Source organism: Dipodomys merriami, unplaced genomic scaffold (genome assembly GCF_024711535.1).
Source record: "Dipodomys merriami isolate MVZ:Mamm:240054 unplaced genomic scaffold, mDipMer1.0.p SCAF_56, whole genome shotgun sequence".
Lineage (NCBI taxonomy): Eukaryota > Metazoa > Chordata > Mammalia > Rodentia > Heteromyidae > Dipodomys > Dipodomys merriami.
The window spans coordinates 8047782-8071804 of record NW_027206135.1 but is presented as its reverse complement, the minus strand read 5'-3'; the positions used below and the strand labels follow the sequence as shown (position 1 = coordinate 8071804).

General features: G+C 38.5%; 1 protein-coding gene across 4 annotated transcripts in view; it reads right to left on the bottom strand.

The window, feature by feature from the left end:
- Positions 1-4849: 4849 nt before the first annotated feature.
- The window catches only part of Aim2 (absent in melanoma 2), a 45932-nt gene continuing 26758 nt past the window's right edge, over positions 4850-24023 (bottom strand). Inside the window, exons 1-7 of one of the 4 annotated variants that reach the window (XM_069999970.1) lie at positions 21989-22008; positions 16572-16780; positions 15720-16001; positions 9956-10107; positions 7719-8141; positions 6059-6247; positions 4850-5169 (exon numbers count right to left, since the gene is read on the bottom strand). In XM_069999970.1, the coding sequence (XP_069856071.1) occupies positions 5119-5169; positions 6059-6247; positions 7719-8141; positions 9956-10107; positions 15720-15981 (1077 nt within the window). In that variant the 5' untranslated portion in view covers positions 15982-16001; positions 16572-16780; positions 21989-22008 and the 3' untranslated portion in view covers positions 4850-5118. Of the gene's footprint in view, positions 5170-6058; positions 6248-7718; positions 8142-9955; positions 10108-15719; positions 16002-16571; positions 16784-21988; positions 22009-24023 lie in introns of those variants that run through there. The other 3 variants (XM_069999969.1, XM_069999968.1, XM_069999971.1) reach the window with 3 other exon arrangements.

The window sequence follows — 24023 nt, the reverse complement described above, 5'->3', positions numbered from 1 at the left end:
AAATCAGAGGAATCCCACCTATTCTGACTTTAAGCCCTTCCCAGGTTCAAATGGCACCATTTATGTCAGGTTTTTAAAGAGAGGCCGAGTAAGAACAGCACATGGTATTCAGGTAAGGGATAAGTTTATTCATCGTTCCCACTGGCACCAGGCCATGTTGGCACTCCATGCAGCTGGGAGAGACCTTGGAAAGAGGGTGTGTGGGTCTGGACTAGGCCTTATCTAGGGTATGGGCGGAGGAAGGTGTGGACACATCAAATTCAGATGTGACCTCAGCAGATGCAGATGTGACCTCTTCCAGGTCAGTTGCCTAGGTAATGCATGTACTGGGCGGAGACCTTGCTGCGAGGAGGGTAGAGTCTGCTCACCTTCCAGGAGTGGACCTTATAATAAGGAGTGATGTAAATCACAGCCAACTTAACTACCAACTTCATTTACTTTGCAAAGGAAACCATCTTTTCTAACTCCTTTCCCAAGGCCTTTAATACTGCCTGTTTATTCCTTTGGTTTGTCATCAGGTCTCAAAATTTTTAAAGAAACTCAGATTCAATCACAGCTTCCATTAACAAAGATTTTTTAGCAAGCAGAATACTTGGTAACTTTGAAACCATAATCGTTTACATATGTTACGTAGAGACCAATAGACAGACAGACATGTTTGTGCACAGATCATAGAGCACGCTTAGACTTTAAAATTGGCTGTTCAAGTTTTTTAATTTTAGCAATATTATTTTGTCTAATTATGATGGAACCACATGGTCAGTTTAAAACATAAAACTTTGCCAACAATAAAAAAAACTTTTTAGCAAATAGGAAACAAGACAGGAACACAGACATGTGGCCTGATATGGCCTGGCATAACGGTGCCTGGGCTGGTCAGGTCAGGGAGGATTTACAGAATCAAGTTGAGTAGCGTGAAATCAAAGTGGCATGAATGGTGCATGCACCACATGGTCAGTGCTAGACAGAACTCAAGATTTAACAGAATTTAACAATCTCCATGCTTAACAAGAAAACCTTTTAGCTAAAGTTCCTCTTTAAAACAATGTAGTAATCTTTTGAAACTTTTGATAACATTTAAACCTCCACTTTTTTTACATCATGATGACAGTTTTAACAAGTTTATATTTCTTGTGTGCAAAGATCTTAAAGTGTGCAGAATGAATACCAGCCTACATTTTCCTGAAATTTTAGTGGCAAGAGATATATTTTTTTTTGCCTATCTTACTAATATAAACTTTTAACCAAATTACTCTGGCTAGGCAAAAATTTTCCAGGGCTTGCTTGCTAACAGGTATATTAGCATATCAAGTACTTTTTTGTTGAAGAACATGGAAGTTAAATTCATCCAACACCCCCCCCCCACACACACACCTTTAGTTGGAAGAAGGGAGAGCTAATTTTAGCCCTTATTAGCAAGGGAGAGAGGGAGAGGGAGAGGGGGAAAGGAAGGGGGAAGGAAAGGAATAGGGAGAGGGAGAGGGGGAGGGAGTTTTACCTGCCTGAGTGCTCACAAGAGTGGAGTTTTAAATTGGGGGTCAAAGTTGACTGCAAAGAAATTTAGTTGTGTCCTTTCAATGGTAAGTGACCTGGAACTAAAAGCTGCTTTTGGTTTTGCAACAGCCAGTTGAGGAGGTCCCCCATTCCTGGTTCCCTCAACACAGGACCCCACTGTGGTGAGATCCAGGTACTTGGCCAAGATTTTGCTCAGATGAGGGGTGAAGGTGGGGAGTTGGGGTGGGGAGTTGTGGGGGGGGTGAGGCTCAGTAGCCCACCAAGGCCCAGGTGACTTTACTATGGAAATCAGAAACCCAGATCTCCAGTCAACTGGTCCTTACCTGGGGGGTAGGACTTAATTAGCCCGTGTTGGATGGGCAGCAGGTAGAGTGTTCAGTCAATGAGAAAGTTCCATTGGTGTTCCTCTGGCAACAGGAGTGTAGGACCACAGGCAAGGTCCTGGGGCAGTTAGTGGGACCCCCATCCAAAGTAGAGGGGGAGTAAATCCACTGGGGAATCTATCCAAGGTTTTGGCACCAAATGAAAAGATCCTTCACAGACCACCCAAAGGCAAGCAGGCACAAGAGAAAGATTATTAGAAGATTTATTAGAGGGGCCATATTTCCCTGGAGAGGGAGCACATAGCACCTGTCCCTATCCAGGTAGAAGGAGGGTCTGGGGAGCAGAAAGTGAGGTAGGTACATGCTCAGGTGGGTCTGGGCAGAGAGGGGGAGTGGTCAGCTGTGTGGCAGGAACTCCAGGGCAGGGAGAAGCTCAGGTCTGGGTGGAGCTGAGGGCCAAAGGTGGGCATAATAGTAACACTGAACAGCCTTATCAGCACTTGCTATGATGAATATTTTTAATTTTACCATCCTAATAAGTGTACAAAGGCATTTCATTGTACTTTACATTTGTATTTCCCTCTTGATGACTGTTATCTCTTTAAGTGCTTGTTTTCCAATTGAGAACACACGCACATGCACACACACACACACATCCATTTAAGTTAGTTGTTAATGACTGAAATTTGTGTTCTCTATAAATTCCAGATAGGAGGTCTGAAAGCAGCTATGTGGCTAGCAAATTTTCATCATCATTTCATGACTCAGTTTTTGATATTCTCAACATTTTTTTGAAAATTGGTTCATTTTGATAAAATGCAAATTTTCACAATCTATAAATGTGCTCTCATGTGACAAAGAAAAAGTCATTTTCTTTTTCTTTTAGATTTTTGCTATCCTTAAGCAAATGTACAAAGAAGTTTCAATTCAACATGTCAGCTTGTGAGAACAATGGATCTTGATTAAAGTCATCCTTTTATCATTTACCTATTCCATTTTCACATACATGCACATTGAATATTATGACATATAAAAAATAATTAATCAGGGTCACAGAGTTTGTTTCCTCTGAAAGTTTTATAGTTACTGTGTGTGTGTGTGTCTGTGTGTTTATGTGTGTGTGTCTGTGTGTGTGTATGTCTGTGTGTTTATGTGTGTGTACTAGAGCTTGAACTCAGGGAGTCATGATCTCATTTAGCTTTGTCATTCAAAGCTTTTTATCCTCTACCATTTTAGCCATAAAGCTTTTGGTTTTATGCTGGACAATTGGAGATAAGAGTGTCATGGACTTTTCTCTCCAGGCTGGCTTTGAATCATGATGCTCAAATCTTAGCCTCCTGGGTAGCTAAGATTACCAGCCTGAGCCACCAGAGCCAGGCTATAAAGTATTTTTAAATTTTCTTTATTTTTTTTTATTGTAAAGGTGATTCACAGAGAGTTTACAGTTATATATGTCAGGCAATGAGTACTTTTTTTTTTTAACAGTGTCACCCTCTCCCTCACTTTCTCCCAGTTTTACAGTCCCAACTCCTCTCCCCCAAAATTTGTATAGTTTATTTCCAATGTGTGGCTCATGAGTATCACTGTTAAATGGTTCACTCTTTGTCCCACCATTTCTAGGCTTCCCCATCTCCTCCTCAAATCAGATAAACATATACAAGACAAAGGGTACTGAAATAAAAAACAGTGACAAAAAGGAAATAAGCCAAAGAAAAAAAAATTTATTGTGAAAATACTGTACAGAAGGGTTACAATTACGTGGGCAAGATAATGAATACATTTCTTATCAAGCATTGTTGCCTCCTCCTTTGTTTCCCCTTCCTATCTCTTTCCCCCACACACCATTCCACTACCACCACAACCAACAACCATCCCCTCCCCCCGCACCTAAGTTGAAGAGTTTGATTTTTGACGTAATGTCTTGTACATCCACTGTTGCAATGGGTCCACCTGTATCCCTATTTAAACAATTTGTTTTTCCCCTTCCCCTCCACAAATTATACCAACATCAAATACAGTGAAAGCAGGGGTTATACCATGGGGGAAGGACATACAAAGCAACAAAGAAATCATCTTTTAAATATGTTAGAAACAATCACAAGAAAGAAGAAACATTTGAATCCTTATCTTAGGGTTCATTTCACCTAGCATCAACTTAGAAAAAAAAATTTTAAAGAACCTCAAACAGTAAAATAAAAACCCCTATGTTTTCATTCCTTGAAGCTCATTTAGATAAACATCATATGCACGTAGCTATTGAGCCCTTGTGATCATCTCCTAAGAATATCCTCCTTTGGTCTCACTATGTAAATGTTTCAGATATAGGCTTATATATAACCCAGTAATAGTTTTCAAATCACTATCAATTGTTCCAATACTATTTGCAGAAAATTATTCTTCATGGTTTTGTCTTCATAAATTTGTACAAAAAAAGAAACACAATAGAATTGTATGTGTGGAGCTGCTTGCCATCCATTTTCCCATAGGTCTACCTTTTTTTTCCAACATCACAAAGTCATCTTATTATTTACATCATCTTTAAAATATTTAATCATTGCTCTAGATCTATCTGTCTGTCTATCTATCTATCTATCTATCTATCTATCTATCTATCTATCTATCCATCCTACTGCTGCTATATATTTTATTTTAATTTTTTTTGTAGATCGTGGGGCTTGAACTCTGGGCTTGGGTACTGTCCCTGTGCTCTTGAGCTCAAGGCGAACCCAATACCGCTTGAGCCACAGCGCCACTTCCGGTTTTCTAGTGGTTTATTGAGTCTCACGGACTTTCCTGCCCGGGCTGGCTTTGAACTGTGATCCTCAGATTTCAGCCTCCTGAGTAGCTAGGATTACAGGCATGAACCACCAGCACCTGGCTATATATTTTATTTTTAAATAGTCTATAATCAGACAATTCATTGCTGATAACTTTATTTGAGGCCAGGAATTGGCAAACTGACACTGGGCCCAGTTTTTCCCATTGCTTATTTTTGTATAGCGTACAACACATTTTTGAATAGGCAAAAAAAACTTGAGTTTATTTTTTTATTATTTGGAGAAAGTCAAAGGGATAACCTTATGTGACACATGAAAATCAAATGCATTTTAAATTTTGGTGTTTATAGTTTTGTTGGGACACAGACATCGTGATTTCATGTATAGATTGCCTGTGGCTTTGTGGGAGAGGAGCGTGTACTTTCTGCTCTCAGGTAATACCATCTGCTTGAACAGACTACATCAGGGATTTGTCAACAAAATACTGCCTGGAGGAGTGGGCTTCAATTGGTCTTCTTCATCTCATTTTCCTTGTTTATTTTAGCCTTTATAACCTGGATAGAGAAAAACACAAACAGACACAGCTGATCAATTCCCATCTCTTCTGCTTACAATGAGTATGTGAACCTTTGTTATATAACCTCCTTCCCCTCTTTCTAATACACTATTCATTCTTGGATCACTCCCTCAAATCATGTCTGCTCTGAGATACCCATGCCTACTTAACCAGGGCACATAGGCAGATCCTTCAAGTCTCCACACCATTCTTACAAAGAGAGAAGAGAGAGAGAGACCCAGAGAGAGAGACACAGAGACAGAGACAGAGACAGAGAGATAGACAGACAGAGACAGAAAGAGACAGAGACAGAGACAGAGACAGAGAAACAGAACAAAGCTGAATCATAGGGCTGAGATGATTTGGCAGCAAAGTACCAGCAGTACTGTGGGCATGAGGGTGCAAGGGCAGCATAGGAGCCGGGACTCTGATAGATGAAGGGCTGGTTGGATTGGCTCAGAAATGTGTCTTCACAGTGACAATGGTCTGTCTATTTCAATGTACAACTGTCAGAAAGCTGTCTGCAGTATATCCATGGTGTTTGTAAGATTTCTTCATGAGGCTCTGTGAGAACAAGTGTGTGTGTGTGTGTGTGTGTGTGTGTGTGTGTGTGTGTGTGGTGTGTGTGTGTGTGTGTGTGTGTGTGTGTGTGTGTGTGTGTGTGTGTGTTCCTTGTATAGAGGATGTCATCTTAATTGTGTCCAGGCTATATATTTTCTATAAGGGAGGCTCCTAGTTCTGTGAGATTATAATAAGCACAACTACATTTGGTATAAATATATCAGGAAGATCCTGATATTTCCTGATCAGAAAGTACCTATTTCTTTTGAGAGAAAATACAAAAGTCATCCCATTGAAGAATTGGCTTTCTTCCATGTAGTTCTTACCGTAATTTGGCTATGAGCTCCAGATATCAACTGTAGATTTCTTCTATATTTTGACAGCTCAAAGAATGTAAGTCTGAGCTTATCTCCTTTCTCACATTTTATTTTGTTCTGACTTTTAAGCACCAATACATTCATACTGCCTGTGTCATCGTTGAGGCCAAATAATGTACCATTTTCTTTTTCTGTTTTCTGTAGAAGAAAAACAATACTCAGTCTCTGATAAGCTGATTAAGGAAAGTCATATTAAACAGATATTAAGATGTGTCAGAAGCAGCCTCTAAAAAAGAAATATAAGGAAAAAATCTAACTTCAAAACTAGCAGTCTGCCAGATATATAGCAATTCAGATAAAAGAGGTAGATGTGTCTTACTGAGAATTTGCTACTTCTTATGTCTGTCTTCCTCATCCCAATCTCCCTTCTTTTGGGGACCAACCCCTAGAGGGATGGAGAAGTTGAAGATTCTCTAGAGCCAGTGACCAGAAGACAGAAGAAAGAAAGATTCTGGAGGTTAGAAGTGACACATTTAAACTATTAAGTCCAGGAGAGACATAAGCCCAGGAAGACCAAGAAAAGAACCTAATTAAGAGTAAGTAATTGAAGAAAAAAATCATCTTTGATTAATTCTGGGCCAAAAGGAAACAGGAAGTGCATTGGTTACTTGGAAGAGTTTGGCAATATTTGAGATTTAAAAAGACTTTTTGGACTAAATGAACCCATATTAGTGGATGGTTGGCTAAACAGAAAGCTCAGAACAGAGAAAGAACGATGATTTCCTATCATTTTATACTTCCATTTTATAGGCTATCTCTTGCCTATCAGCTCCTCTGAAACTAACCCAGATCAGGCCCTGAGCGTAATTAATGGGGTCTTTCTTTGTGGCTTTTCAGGTCTTGACCTAGCCTGTGCTGACACATGGCTAGTACCTAGATTGTCTCAATGCTTCCTCATTTCTAGTAAATTTCTTCACACTAACTCTTCTGTTTCCTTCTGGAAGTCGCTTCTTTAACCTAGCCTTGCTTATTAATCTTCCATGCCAATTAAACCCAAACCTTGGTTTATTACTCAATGAAGGTTTTCTTTTTTGAATTTATACTGATAATCACTTAAAATACAGACTGTATGTATAAACACAAAAACAACACTGTAGATAAAATTTATGGCAATCCTTTTTCAGGATCTACAGCATAAAAAGAAATTACAATATGGGCCATTCCTAGTGGCTCATGCCTGTAATCCTCGTTACTTCAGAGGTAGAGATTAGGGAATTCACATTTAATACTAGTCTAGGCAAAAAGCTAGCAAGATGCCCCCATCTCAATAAAGTGGCAGTACATATCTGTAATACTGACTACACAAGAGGGTATAGGAGGAGGATCACAGTTCATGGCCAACCCTAAGTAAAACACAAGAATGGATCTGAAAAATAACCAAAGAAAAAAAGGGCTGGGAGCTTGGCTCAAGTGGTAGAGCACCTGCCTAGCAAGCAAGAGTCACCTGCCTAGCAAGCAAGAGGCCTTGAGCTCAAACCTAAGCACCACAGGAAAAGAAAGAAGGACGGAAGGAAAGAAGGAAGGAAAGAAGGACAGAAGGAAAGCAATGCTCAGAGTAGAGATTATGTTATTGTGATTAACCAATATATAATTATAGATAGGATTTTACCTCCTGGACCATAAATACTCCATTCACAATTGTTCCAAGGGGCCGAGTTTGAAGATCCCTTATCTTGGGAGTTTCTCCAGCTTTTCTAATTATGTTGTTTGGAACATTGACCTTTTGGTCAGCTTCAGCATCCAACACAACTGAAGAAGTATTCACCTCTAGGAAAGTATGGTGCCAATAATATTTTGATATTATTATTATTTTCTTTCGGCAGAATTTATCTGTAAGTCGTGTATCGAAGACTTTTACAAAGTAGAAATCTCTGTCAGTAGCCACTGTAGCATGAAACATCTCTTGCTGCCCCCTCTGGGTCTCAAACTTGAAGGGCTTCATTGCTTTCAGCACCATGACTGTCATCGGGCCTTCCTGCAAGCCTTCTTGCCTCACAGCTTCCTGCTGGGCTACCACCTGCTTCTGTTTAGGCTGGAGACAAGAAGGAAGATGTGAGCTGTGACTCCAGCCTCACGTCACTCAATGTCACACTTCAGGAAGCCAGGCAAAGACAGATGGAATCAGAAGGAAAGATGAAGAGAGGTTAGGAAGACATTTGAGACTTAGAATTATCTAGATTTTAGGAGGGGATTTAGAAGGACTACGTCAAGTCCAGAATTCAAATGAGGCAAGATAGCACATTTTGGAGGCAGACTCCTTGAATCTGAACACTTGCTTTGCCATCTGATAGAATAATTTAATAGTCTGTGCAATATGACATGGTATATTATATTGCAATAATATATAATATACATTCTAGGTGAGGTAATATATTACAAATGATAACATATAGTATTAATATGCATCAAATCCCTGAAACATTATTAAAGCACAGGGATTAAATGCTCTTTTAAAAAAATCAATTATATTACAATGCACATTAATCTCTCCAATAATATCCTGTGTATGCATTTTAGTCTCGAATACAGGTGAGGGATCTCAATAGGCTGCATGGGGCTCATTAACTCTCTAGATATCCCTCTATGCCTAATAAGAAAGTGCACATGAAGATAAATGTGAGCGAAGGAAGGGATCTGGGAAAGGGATACTACAAATGAATGTTGTGGGGGGGGGTTATAATGGAGAATAAATGGCAATTTTATGAATTTTCCTGTAGAAATAATTAGCTATATACTAAGGTATATATGAGAAATTGTATCTTGTTATTTGTATTATATTTTGATACTTGTCCTTCCAAATAATTGAAATGATTTAAATAGAAAAATGGGATTTGATTAAAGAAATATTAGAATAGATTATGAGGCAAATATTAAACATGCTTTAGATTCTGTTATAACTGATCTAGTAAAGGACAGATCCTAAACATAGTATATAATCTGTTTATAGATAAACCATCAGATATGACACACAAATATATTAGAAAGACATTTAACAATGTCAAATATTATTTTCTTTAGATTATATAATTATAGATCATTTTATCCTCATTTTTTATTTCCCTCCTAAATTAAGAACTATGAGACATGCCTTTTGTCTATTTTTTAAGCAAATAGTACTCCTTAACAGGCAATTTACTGTGCAGAATAAATGGGAACTATGAGGGAAAAACAAGTCTGTAAGCTGAATTGTGTTTCTGAATTGGATCTCTCCAGGGGAAATAGAATGTGGATTCAGGACACTGGAGGGGTAGAACAAGACTAAATTAGCACTGAAGCAGGAAAATGTCAACTTCACTGAGGCCCTGTGCAACATTCTCACTGAGGCTGAGAGAATAACTGTATCTAACTCCTTCACCTCACCTTGGTCAGTGCAGATATATAGAGAGCCCCCCCCCCATCCAAATTATGACAACTCCAGGGGACATTCTTAGCTCCTGGGTGACCATGGTATGGGCAGATGCTTTCATTGCAAATGCATTGAACTGAAAGTCCTTCTGTCCTCCTACTTCTTTTACTTCCTCAGGGGTAGTAATCCTGACAGTTCTCTAAACTGTATTTCTGGAAAACAACAGGTCATGTCAGAGTTTTCTTCTAATCTAATAGAACCCAGATGTCATGATGTGATACTATGTTGGGGCCATGGCAGAGATTCCATAGGAGTTTGCCCATGAATTGGCGTTCATTTTTTTCTTTCTAAACTAGTCTAAATTAGTCAGGTTATGGTGTAGAATCTTCCTCGCATACTGTGAGATAAAGACCAGAAGGCCCTAATGGGCATAATGATAGGGACCAAGACCAGAAGATACTCTGCCAAGGACTAAGCCCACTCCACTCAGCTCCTCCTACCTTAGCTGGAGGAGAGACTGCTGGGGCAGCTGGTTGAGCAGTGGCCCCATCTCCACTGGCTACGTGCTCAGCAGAACTTGTCTTAGTGTCACTTTTCTTCCTTACTAACTTCATTTCATTTTTCTTTTCATTCTCGGTGTATCTTTTATCAACTGTTTGTTTAGAAAGAAAAATGACATATTAACCCAGAAGATATGAACAAGGGTGAACGAAAACTTAAAACACTGTATCTCAAAGAACAAAACCGTGATACCAGACAAAGGGCAGAACAGGAGTCCCAGACCCTCTCACAGGAATCCAACTAGCAGCTAGGCACAGACAAGAATCCATTGATAAATAACTCAGCATGAATCAGAGACACCGTTCAGGGCCACAGAATGAAGACAGCTACTAGCTAGGAGGTAATAGGAATGTTTCGCTTTTGTTTGTCACCTCTCCCCATAGCTGACACAGTGTCACGCAGGGACAATTCTCTTGGGCCCACAGTTCCCACATTAAGCAGGGAGAGCTGAAGGTGAACATTTCAGCTTCACATGCTGAGGTATTTTGGAGGATTATTTATGTTTTTCCCCATGAGGAACATTAAACAGACTAGCAGGGCCAGACCACTGGGGATCAGTGAGAAACAAAGAAAAAGTTCTGTCTTGGCTGGGCACAGGTGGCTTACTTCTATAATCCTAGCTACTCAGGAGGCTGAGATCTGAGATCATGGTTTGAAGCCAGCCCAGGTAGAAAAGTTCCTGTGAGACTCCTATCTCCAATTATTCCCTCAAAAACTGGAAGTGGAACTGGGGCTCGAAGTGGTAGAGCATAATCCTTGAGCAAAATTGCTCAGGTACAGTGGCCAGGCCCTGAGTTCAAGCCAGAGAAAAAAGAAAAGAAAAGAAAAGAGTCGAAAAGGAAAAGGCCAGCCTTAATGTGACTAGGGCACAGATCTTGGTGATTTTTTACGTTCTGGCCAATAGAGACTCCCAACCCAAACGACTTCCCAATAGCATTGTGTTGTCAGAATGCATGATCAACAGGTTCCAGGCTTGCTGGCATCAGATCCCTGGCCAAATCGCCACTCAGCCTTCGTGCTCTGTTTATGGCTTGCCCAGTCTGGTAAGTAGGTGTATGTGTATGCCTATCAGTAGAGGGTATCCTCTGAGCTTGGCTGACTGGTGACCCCACCCAACCTCAGAGCTCCTCTCCCTAAGGCTTTTGCAAGTAGAAAAGCAAGCTCACTTCCACCAATATTTTTGAAGGGTGGAGAAGTGATGTAACCTAGTTTTGGCACCCATCCTACAGGCTTTGCTTGGGGCCTTAGATAAGAAACAAGCTCAAGGGTGTACATATGTGTTGGGTATGCCTCCCATCCTGCTCAGGGTGAGTTGCCTGGCAGCAACCTCAAAGACCTTGACCAGCTTCAGAACCCAGTGTGCAGCTCACCCACAATACAGATTCCATACAGAAGTAGTGTCCATCCAGGGACTGCAGCCCACAGCTCTGTCCAATGAAAGATGATCAAAGAGCCCAGTCAACATCAGCACGTGGTTACAGTATCCAGCCAGGGATTTCACTGGACCATGGAGCGAGCAACCACATTCAACCTTGGAGCAGAGTCAATAGCCCAGCCCAACTTTAGAACCTGACAGAAAAGTATTTACCTAAGGTTGATTTCAGATGTTTCCTACAAAATGTCCACCTGGGCTAAATAGTGACTATCCTATCCTGGCCATAAAGCACTTACAAAGGCCTGGATAGGCCAGAAAAAGTCATTGCTTTCTCAGTTGAGCAGATACCAATGCAAGGGTATGAAGACCACAAGCATCAAGGAAATAAATAGAACACTACTAAAAAAATAGGTGTATGTTCACATGGAAACCTGATGGACAGGTTTGGACTGAATTTAGACTCAGGAAAATGTCCTGTATTTCCCTCATTGAGGTTTACCACAAAGTTTCTCATCTGTGCTCGTGGGTGTCTTTAAAATGAAAATAGACCTTAAAGAAACAGACATCTATGATTTGAATTTTTTTAAAAAAGAATTCAGAATAAATGCCTTAAAGATGACAGGAGAACTACATGAAAATATAAACCATGTAAAGAAATTTGGAAAGTGATTCTCAACCAAAGTGAGAAGTGTGACAAGAACATAAAAATAATATTTTAAATAAAACAGAAACTCTAGAGCCTACAGACGCTGACCTGGAAAATTCAGTAGTAAGATACAAGCTCAGATCAAAAGATAAAACATAGTTAAGTGATTTACAAAACAAATAAAGAATGAGCAACTACATGCTGACTACAAAATGCTTACTTTCTTACAGGGTAGAAATATACAAAAAGTGAAGGGATAGAAAAGATATTTTATGCAAATATGTTAGAAAAGAGCAAAATCTATATATCTATCAGGCAAAACAGACTTTAAAACACTGAGCAAAGAAGCAATTCCTGTAACTATAAACCCATAAATCAAACAACATAACAACTAGACTATATATTCATCCCCTAGTAGAATATATATATATATGTATGTGTGTATATTAATACATATTATCATCTGAAGGGAGAAATAGACTGCAATATAATAATAGGAGACTTCAGTGCCATAGTTTCAACAATGGGCAAATCATCTAGATAGAAAATTGGTAAGGGAACATTAGGATTGATCTACCCTTTGGAATAAATGAACTTAACAGACATATATAGAACATTCATCCAACAAGATAATGCACAGTCTTCTCAAGTACACACAACACTTTCCAGAAAGGAGCACATTTTAGATCACAAAACAAATCTTAAAATGTATTGAATGTCTCAATCATAACAACCTGAAACTAGAAGTCAATAACAAACAAACAAGCAAACAAAAAACTGGGAAATTTACAAATAGATAGAAGTTAAATGACATGTTCTTGAAAATGAATAGCATAACCAAAATTTAAATTTAACTTCCTGCTTCATGACCAGAACCTAAAAGAGTTCTTGATAGTTATTAAGAGTCAGTCAAGCTAGATAATGGTGGCTCACACCTATAGTGAACTGAGGATTGCAGCCCAAAGCTGCAGAAAAGTCTAGGCAGAAAAATCCATGAAACACTTCCTTCAAATTAACCAACAAAAAGCTGAAAATAGACCTGTGGTTCAAGTGGTAGAGCACTAGCCTTGGCAAAAAAGCTAAGTGACTGCACCAAGTCCTGAGCTCGAGTTCCCCATACCAGAACAAAACAATAATAAAACAGAATAAAATGAAACTAACCTTCCATGGTAAGTTAGTTCTATAAGGTTACTTTCAGAGCAGTACAGAGATTAAAATGTCCTTTCTATATTGAAACAAAATAAGCTAAAGGAGACAAAGAGATTTTACCATGTCATTCCATACCATCCCATCAACTAGTTCTTGTCTCTAAAGAATGGTGCCAAGGGAATGTTTGGAAGAGAGTGTCATCCTACCATAAATCCCTTAATAATCAGATGCATAATTTCTTTTGTTTTTTGATTTATCATATCAATTATTTTAACTTTACAGGACATTCACAGACTTCGATCAGATTCTCTTAGCTTCCTTCTTGGCTTGCTTCTGGGCCTTAATATTTTTATGTCTTCCTACAGCAGCCTCTCTCATGTACTGACCATTGACTCTGTTGTAATTAAAGATTCCTTCAGATTTCTCCCAAAATTCATGAGAGCAGCATGCAAACACACATGAGAAAAGGAATTTGCATCAAAAATCCAAGATGAAACTTAAACAAAACAAAAACTGATTTCTTAGGAAATAGCTAGGAGGACCATGGCACAAATAAACTTGCTAAATACCAAGAAGGCTTCAAGATAACCTTGGTTGGGATTTTCATTTCTTGTACAGCATACACAGCTTGATGAGTGTCCAATCTGGTCCTAATGCTGAATCACTTTTAGTTAATCAGCATGATTAAATTCCAGAATCATTGAATAGCAAAATGGAAGAAAATTTCACTAAGGGAAACTTGGTATTATTCAGAAGCGGGGAGGAGGAGGGGAAGAGGAGGAGGAGAAACGGAAGGAGGGAGAGGAAGAAGGGAGTGAGGGGATAAGGAAGGTGAGAGAGGGGGGAGGAGGAGGAGGAAATCTTATTAAAGAAATTCCTGAGAATCTTAAGCCTGTTTGCCAACACTCCTAGATAGAACGTCAGGCTGTTACTTAGAATAATTATGTGTAGTTACTGACACTGTGTGGCCAGATCTAGGAAGTACATCTTCTAACTTCTCCCTAAGCCAATGAAAATAGTGCTTAGCACTTAAGTCTGAGGTAAGTACTTTGCATATTAAGCAATAGTTAATATTTCTGTGGAATTATGCGCATATGTCTCCACTTAAATTATCTAATCTGTCTTTAACTTTCTTAGAAATCGCTTATGGGACTGTGTATTCGCATTGTATAAACACAAATACTCTGCAATAGTTATTATTATTTTGGACTTAAAATTATCTTTAAGTAGTTATACAAAGGGGTTTTAATTCAGTCCAATTTATGAGCATAATGCACCCTGCGCAATGTCACTCCTGCCTTTACTGTTTCAGTTTTATTTAAAAATCTTAAACCTGTTTAAGTTGGAGTCTCTCACTTTGGGATTTCCTGGGGAAAGACATTATTTCCTTGGCTCTTTGTAGTGACTGTGATACAAAGCCAGGATACGTAGATTGTTCTTAGGGATAAAAAAAAAACCAGAAGCTTATGCAAAATGTAGATAATATGTTGAGATTGATCTGTGGTTGATGAAATAATGTAAAACATGGGCATCATGTCCTAGGAAATATATACTGTCATCTACATGGGAGATAAAGAGATATGGAGAAAATCCATGAACTGGAAGGCAAAGGTATTCCATGAACTGAGGCAGACTGGCACCAGAGGAAAGTAGGCAGTCTGTGAGGAGGCAAAGGTACCTCCTACTCCAGGTTATGACTTTTCAGTGTCATAATTTCTTTGTGTAAGTGTGTGTTCCTAGGTTTCAAACTCAGAGTCCTGTAATTGCTAGGTAGGTGCTCTACCACTTGTCCCATGCCCCCAGTCCATTTTGCTTTACTTAGTTTTCAGGTGGGAGGGTCTCACTTTTTTGCCTTGCTGGCCTCAACCATAATCCTTATACCTATGCTGTCCAGGTACTCGGGATGAAAGGCATGTGTAACAAGCACCAGGCCTAGCTGTTACATTTTACTTATTTTTTCTTTGTTTTTTTAAATGTTCTATAGAGAGTCCATCTGTGGAGAGTTTATGTTTGCATTAACATATATGTATAATAACAGGGAGATTCAGTGTAGTATTTCCATACATGCCACACAGTGCAGTTTCAACAGTTTTTTCATTAAGATGGAGACTCAGTAATTTTTTGTTCTTTCTAGTCTCAAGCAGTAATACTCCTGATCTCTACTTCCTGAATAGCTGGAAATATAGGAAAGAGTCACCATGTTCAGCTCAGTGCTGTAATTTATTTGTGACCTTTTAAGTCTTTGGTGAAGCATAGGCACTTTCCATACTGTGTAAATGGTACCTTGAGCACTAACAATGCCAGTGGCCTGGAGACAAAGACCAGCCAAGGGAAGAGGTGACGAGATGGACAGTGAAGGCCTGAGGATGGGAACCGGTGGTGGAAACTAATATGGGTTTGTATCAAACACTTTCCCAGCCATTCCCAGTTAAGGCAGGCAAAGGAACAGGTGACTCCTTTAGCAAACAAATTCCCACCCCTCGCACTGAGGATCTTATCCTGATGTCATGGGCAGTGCGATTCTCCCATATACCTTTCTCCTTTTCCTCCTGAAGACATTTTGCCAAGTTCATGCATTTCAACTTCTTGAGAATACTGATGGTCTTCGTCAGAGCAGACACTTCACCCTCACTCTGGATCATCAGTTTCACTAAGTTCGTCCTGTTTGCAGCCTCTAGTCTGCATTTAGGGATGTTAAATTCATCCGGAAGGAAGAACTTAAACCTATCCAGTTCCTCGTCGTCGAGATTATCCATGCCTTCGAGTAACAGAATTTTCTTGTATTCACTCTCCATCTCAAGGCTTTGGGGTCAACCTGGAAAAAATCCAAACTATGGGACACTGCACCACCTGAAAACAGTTTCACAAGCAAAATAATCATGGTGAATGGTTAGATGCCTCTTTAGAGGGAAAACACACCATATGTTTGCAGTACATAAAGGAGATTTTTGTGAAACTGAAGTACACACTTTCTAGGCTCAGCAAGGATATCTTTGGAGGTTGGAGACAACACTTGGATGCTGAGAGAATAGGTCCATTCTCCTATCCTTGAAAGGTGGATTCGTGTATTGAGGCATGTGACGTGCGTATTCAAGCACACAATTTGGAAAATCTGACATATGTCTATAGTAGAAGAAAACTCAGCTCATTAAACAGTTTTTCATGGATCCCATTCACATTTAGTTGTTTTTCCAAACTCAGTATCAGACTTTCTTCCACACTGATGTCTATAATTTCATAGTTTGGCCTTTTAATATTCCTACTTCTGATCTATTTTTAGTTGTTTTGTATATGGCGTGAGGTGCAATTCTGACTTTATGTTTTTCGCAATGGATCTGCCCTTCTCATAATCATGTGTTGCCAAAACAAGCCTTCCTCCACTTACTTGCCTTTGTGCCAGTCTCATCAATCAGCTGTCCAGAAATTAATGGGCCTACTTGTGGATTTTTTTTTCTGCTCCATTGGTCCTCATTCACCTGAACATATATGTTCTTAATGAGAAGATTCAATAATATGAAGTAAGCACCATGTCGAATTAATCCATGTAAAACTTCCAAGGGCTTTCCACAGAACTTCTCAGAATGAACCTAAAACCTGCTTGAAAGGATAAAGGCAAAAATGTGCAAAATAAGTCATAATGTTTATTAGGAAATAGCATTCTTAGTAGATGTCAATACTTGTTATAAATTTAGAATAATTACACCAATGTGACAATGGAATAGGATAAGGTCAACTAATAAAATGTGGAAATAGTACATATTAAAAACATGGTATAAGCCAGGCACCAGTGGCTCACACCTGTAATCCTAGCTACTCAGGAGGCTAAGATCTGAGGATCCCTGTTCAAAGCCAGCCTGGGCAGGAAAGTCCCCATGAGACTCTTATCTCCAATTAACCACTCAAAAACTTGAAGTGGTGCTGTTGCTCAAAGTGGTGAAGCACAAGCCTTGAGCAAAAAAGAGCTCAGGGACAGCGCCCAGGCCCTGAGTTCAAGTCCCACAACTGATCAAATAACAAACAAACAAATGAAAACACATGGTGTATAGCAGGCCACCAGTAGCTCATGCCTGTAATCCTAGCTACTCAAAGCCAGCCTGGGCAGGAAAGTTCATGAGAGTCTTATCTCCAGTAGAAAAAGCCAGAAGTGGTACTATGGCTCAAGTGGTAGAACACTGGCCTTGAGCACAGAAAGGCTCAAGGACGGAGCCCTAAGTTCAAGCCCTAAGACAGGCAAATAAAACATGGTGTATAGTCCAAGTGACACTGTAAATCACAAGGGAAACATAGGTACTTATGAGAGCGTTCAGAAAAATAGATGAAAAATGTTGTATCTTTATCTCAGAGCATACATAAGATATATGATTATGGGGATTAAATATCAAAGTAAATAAGACTGGGCACCAGCTCGTGCCTATAATCCTAGGTACTGTGCAGGCTGAGATCTGAGGATCATAGTTTGAAGCAAACCTGGACAGGAAAGTCCATGAGACTCTCATCACCAATTAAGCACTGGGTCTGTACACACACACACACACACACACACACACACACACACACACACACACACACACACACACACACACACACACAGTAAAGTTGCTGAAGAAAAAATGGAGAACTTCTCATATGGAGTGAAAGGGAAGTTTATTTTACTGTATTTTTATTAGCACATATTAATTGTACATGTGTGAAATTTCATTGTCATGTTTCCATACATACTTAGAATACACTCTGATCATATTTACCCCTCTATTACTAATTCTTATCCCATATTCCCATACACCTCCTTTCTTGTCATTGTAAAACATTAGTTAGAGCCTTTCCATACAAGCATACAGCATACTTCAGTCATGTTTTCCTCCTCCTTCTCTCTTTCCTGCCTCCCAACTTTTGTGGGTTCACCTGAAGTAGGCCTGAATTTACATTCATACATCTAGCTTCCACATGCACTTAAAAATATGTGATATTTATCTTTCTGAGTCCAGCTTATTTTGATTCTTGTGATGCTTTCCAGTTTTATCTATGTTCCTACAAATGTTTTATTCTTCTCTATGGTTAAATATTACTTCTTAGTCTGTATATAATATACTTTCTATATCCATCCATCTGTTGATATGCAATTTGGCTGATTTCATAACTTGCCTCTTGTGAATAGAACTGCAATAAACATGGTTTCACAGATTATCTGTATTTCGTGCTGAATTTTATTCCTTCACATATATGCCTATGAAGGGTAGGTTATATGGTAGTTCTATTTTACTTTTCTTGAGGAACCTCCATACTGCTTTCCATAGTGGCTGCACTAATTTACATTCTCCTCAAAAGTGCATTTGTTTCCTTGATGTCTATCAGTCTCATTGGGGTAAGATGAAATCTCAGTGCAATTTCAATTTGTTTAAGAATGTTGATCAGTTCCTCATGAGACCATTTGCCATTCATCATAATTCTTTTAAGAAGTATGTCTGTTCATTTCCCATTTATGAGTCGCACAATTTTTATTTTGTTTAATTTTTGAGCTCTATAAATTCTGGATATTAACTCACTGCCATCTCTTCATTCTGGTCATTGTTTTCCTTGATGTGCAAGAGGTAATTGCTTCCTTTGAAGCAATGCCATTTGTCAATGCTTGCTCTTTTCCCGATGTATTGGAGCTCTATGCATTGGAGTCATTGCTTGTGTCTGTACCTGCAGGTGTTTTTCCTAAGTTTTCCTGTAGTAGTCTCAAAGGTTCAGGTCTTACATAAAAGTCTTTGATCCATTTTACATAGGTTTTTGTATAGGGCAAGAGATAGGGATCTACTTCAGTTTTTTACATGTAGATATTCCATCTTCCCAGCATTTGTTACAGAGGCTGTTTTCCACATGTGTTTTGGGCACCTCTGATGGTAAATTGATGGTTATAGTGGTGTATGTTTATTTACGGAGTCTGTGTACCATTAGCCTATGTGCTGGATTTTGTGATGTGCTATTTTTATGACTATGGCTCTGTAGTACAAATTGAAGTCAGGCATTGTGATACCTGAAAGTACTGCTCTTCTTAACTCAGGATTGCTTATGTTTCTGGGGTCTTTCATGCCTCTATATAAATCTTAGCATTTTCCTATCTATTTCTGTGAAAAATAACATTGTAACTTGATATGGGAATCTCTACTATAGCCACTTTCATAATATTATTTCTGTTGATCTATTGATGAGAGGTCCTTCCATTGTCTAATGTCTTACTCAATTTCTTTTTTTTTCAGTGCTTTATAGTTTTCATTGTAGAGGTCTGTCATCTCTTTGTGAAGTTTGTTCCAAAGTGTTTTTTTTAATTTAATTTAATTTTATTTGTGAACATAATGTACAGAGGAGTTACAATAACGTGGGCAGGATAATGCGTACATTTCTTACCAAGCATTGCAGCCTCCTCCTTTGTTTACCCTTCACATCCCTTCCCAGCCTCCCCCCTCCCCCCCAATCCCAATCCTTCTCCTTCCCTCCTCCTTCCCCCCCCCCCCACGCACCGACATTGTAAAGCTAGTTTTGGACAGGACAACTTGTACTTCTCATTGTTGCAACAGGTCCACCTGTATCCTTAAACAACTGGTTTTTCCCCATCTCCTCCACAAGTTATACTGATATCAAATATGGTGAAAGCAGGGGTTATACTGTGGGGGAGGGATATACAAAGCAACAAAGAGATAATCTTATAAATGCATTAGAAACACATGCATGAAAGAAAAAAACATTAAAATACACATCTAAGGGTTCATTTTCCTGACATCACATTATCTGACCTTTTCCGCTTGACTCATACATATACTAGATATTACAAATAAGGGAAACCATGGGACCTATGTTTCTTTGGGCCTGGCTTACTTCACTTAATATAATTTTTTCCAAGTTTTTCCATTTCCTAACAAATGGGGCAATGTCATTCTTTCTGATGGAGGCATACAATTTCATTGTGTATATATACCACATTTTCTTGATCCATTCATCTACTGAGGGGCATCTGGGTTGGTTCCATATCTTAGCTATGGTAAATAATGCTGCAATGAACATAGTTGTGCTGGTAGCTTTAGTGTGGTCTTGTTTGTAAACATTTGGGTAAATGCCCAAAAGTGGAATTGCTGGGTTAAAGATTATTATGAATGACATTTTTCTATAATTTCTTTCTTGGCCTATTTGCTATTCATACATATAAAAGGTGTTGAGTTTTGTATCAACAACAGAAATTCTGCTTTTACTGAAGGTGTTTGTCAGCTCTAAGATGGTTCTGATGGTAAATCTAGGGTCTTTTTAGTTTAGGAAAATATCATCTGCAAAAGTTAATCATTTGTGTTCCTTTTATTTTTTCCCCCTTGTGTTATTACTCTGGCTAAAAATTTGAGCACCACATTAAGAGTAGGGAGAGTGGACAATTTTCTCTTATTCTTGACTTCAGGCCAAATGTGTAAAGATTTATTCCAATTTAAAATGATTTTAGCTATAGGTTTGTCATAGTCATTATTTTTGTGTGTGTGCTGGTCTTGGATCTTGAACTCAGGGCCTGGAAGCTGTCCTGGAGATCAGTGTTCTACAACTTGAGCCACAGCGCCAATCTAAGTTTTTTGGAAGTTTATTGGAGATAAGAGTCTCATGGATTTTCCTACCTGTGCTGGCTTCAAACCATGATCTTCAGATAGCTAGGATCATAAGTATAAGCTACCAGTGTCCAGCTTACATAGTTGTTAATTATGTTGAGGTATGCTTTGTCCATTTCTTCTTTAGTTCATGAAGAGTGATTAAATATTATCAAATTAATTATCTGAGATCTCCAATTTTTAGTATAAATGCTCATAGCTACAAACTTTTCTTTTAGAACTACCTTGTTGTATCTCAAAAGTGACAGTAAGTTTTGTTTACATTTTTCATTCTAATTTAGTCTCCATATATTTCGAATATTTTCTGTAGCTTATTTGCCTATTAATATCTACTTTTATTCCATTATTATCTGATAAAATACAGGAAGTTATCCTGATTTTCTTCCATTTGTTAAGACTTGTTTTATGTTCTAAAGTATGATTTACTTTGGAAAAAGCTGAAAGGGCTTCTGAGGAGAATGTGCATTCTCTATTATGTTGAACATTTTGTAGATGTCTATTAAGTCCATTTTTATTCATTTTACTAAGCATTTCATTTTCAAAATTTTATTCATTTTTTTAAGGATTTCTACACCTTTATTGAAGTATTCCTTTGTATCTTGCACTGTCTTTCTTATTTTGTTCAGCTGTTTATTTGTATTCTCTTTGAATTCATTTGGGTGTTTTTATGTGTCCTCTTTAATTTCATTGATCTTTTTTAATCAGTCTTTTGACTTGTTTGCTTGAGATTTCATCAACTTCACTGCCATTTGACTGTCTTTTTAAGTTGTTGTTTTCTGGGAAAGTAACGGTATCTTTTTTTCCTTCTTCATATTTCTTGTGCACCTGCACTGGGATCCCTGCTCCTTAAACTTCTCTGCAGACCTTCATCAGATCCTCCCCTGCTCCAAGTTCACCTTGTGTGGCCATCTCCACCAGACCCTGCAGGATGACCTCCCAGGACACCCTCGTCATGATTGTTCTTCTTGTTTCAGACCCTGAAGTAGTTCAGTCTTAAACAAAAGGCTCCCTCTTAAGATAATTCCTTGTTATAGATCTTCTAAGATATGAGGAGCAAAAACATACCTTCTCTTGTCTTCTCAGGAGAATTCATTGTCACATTAAACACTCACAATGGGTTTAAGGCTAGTATTATAGGCATTTGCTAGTCTGTTTGTCACAAGGCTGCCTGGCTTACCTGTGGTGGAAGTTTCAGCTCCCCAGCCCTGCCTTCCTTCCTTGCAAGAAGCTGAGGATGAAGCTGCACATTCTTTTTAAATTTGCCTTTTGTTGCCATTCTGCTTCTTCATACTTTTCAGTTCTTCAATCTTTTGTAGTTTGCAATGATCCTACCTCACTCCTTCCTCTCTTCAGAATATAGTCTCTCCTTGTTACTTTGACTCTTCTCTTTCACAGGGTCAAATGGAGAAAGCTTCTACTCAGCCATCTTGCCTGGACTTTTTGCAAGCTTCTCAAATAGTGCACAAAAAGACATGTCAGAGAGGAGAATTATGTCAAACTTGAGTGTGTGCATGTTCTAAATGTTTTTGTAGAAAATGCACACACAGTAAATAGAGGAAAATACAAGTTAAAATCTGGGAAAATACTGTCTATAACTAATAGAGGATTTTCTTTCAGAATATACAGAACATGGTGTATCAGTAAGAAAAACACAAATGATTTTGTAAAAGCTGGACAAAAGATATAAGTGAACAGTTTACTAGTATACCCAATAAATATACATCAGAAAAGATGTTTGACATTATCAATTAATGTCTTCTAGAGTAGCAACACATGACCCAGGAGTCATAAGACAAAGACCTGAGATGGGACACTAATGAGAGGAAAATAATTGATTGTGAATTTTAGAAAAGCTTGATGACCCCCATCAGCAGAGTGAATGTTAATAATTCCAAACTATTACTAATATCACTTTCCTTATAAGTTGGTTCGTAACGACTAGAGAAACTCTACTTACTTTCTGAGAGATAATCAAAACTATTATCAGCACCATTTTCAGAATAAAGAATATACTTGAAATACCTAGAGTGACAGATCTTCCCAATGGACCATCAGGAAGGAAAACAAAGAAGGAAGCTAACTTTGTTTGAGTATCTGTAATATGATAAAGAATCGAATTGGCATCCTTCCTTTTTGCAATATGAAATTAATCTTCCTATAATCCTCTTATATGATAACATAATCATGTCTTATATATGATAAAATTAAGACTGCTGTTTCTCTGAAGTTTGTTTTAATCTTATTAGTGCAAAACTTCCAGTTTACTCCATAGTAGTTTGTTTAAAGGCTTAAAAACTGGGCTAAGGATAGAGCAAAATGGTAAAACACTTAGCTAGCATACATGAGACTTGAGTTCAACCACTATTACCACACACACACACACACACACACACACACACACACACACACACACACACACACACACACACACACAAGTTTGGTTACAGGGAAAATTTTATATGCAAAGAAAATGCATTCAGATCTATTTGGTGGTTTCATGACTCAAAAAACATAGAACTATAATTTGAAGTGTATGGTAATGTACCATGAAAAATAGCTGATCACTGGATAGTATTTCACAATTTACAAAGTGCTTTTAGAAGAAGTTGGAATATGAAAAATAATACTTTTTACACAGTATACATTTTTTGTCTGAAATAGGAAAATTTCTACCCCAAGTGTAAGGAGCCAGCATGATAGATCTGAAAAAGCACATTTCCATTTATTATAATTCCTCAAGGGTACTATAATAAATGGGTACTCCTTGGGTACTCAAGAGAGGAAATGGCCTACTGGAGGTCACATGGCTAATATAAGGTAATTAGGAAGTCTGGCCCCAAGTCTTCTAAATCCAGGCCCTCAGCTCCTTGCTAAATGTTTTCTTAAAGGCAATGTTATTGGCTGTGATTTGGAAGGTACATGCTTCTCCAATACCTATCCCTGCCATAAATAAAATAAAAAGATAATAGCAGTTATTTTTCTTTGCCTAAAACAGTTATCTCTCTTTACACATAATCCTCTTACTCTTAGATTTCTGCTCAGTTGTCCCTTTTTAAGATTAAACTTCCCTGGACATGTGTCCCTATTCCTCTCCATTATGGAGATCTTCAAAAGAACTGGACACCTGGGTCCAGTGTTTGACCTGTGTCACTATCAGATGTGGTGTGGTTGAGGTGAACACAGGATAAATGACTTTACCAAAGGATGAAATA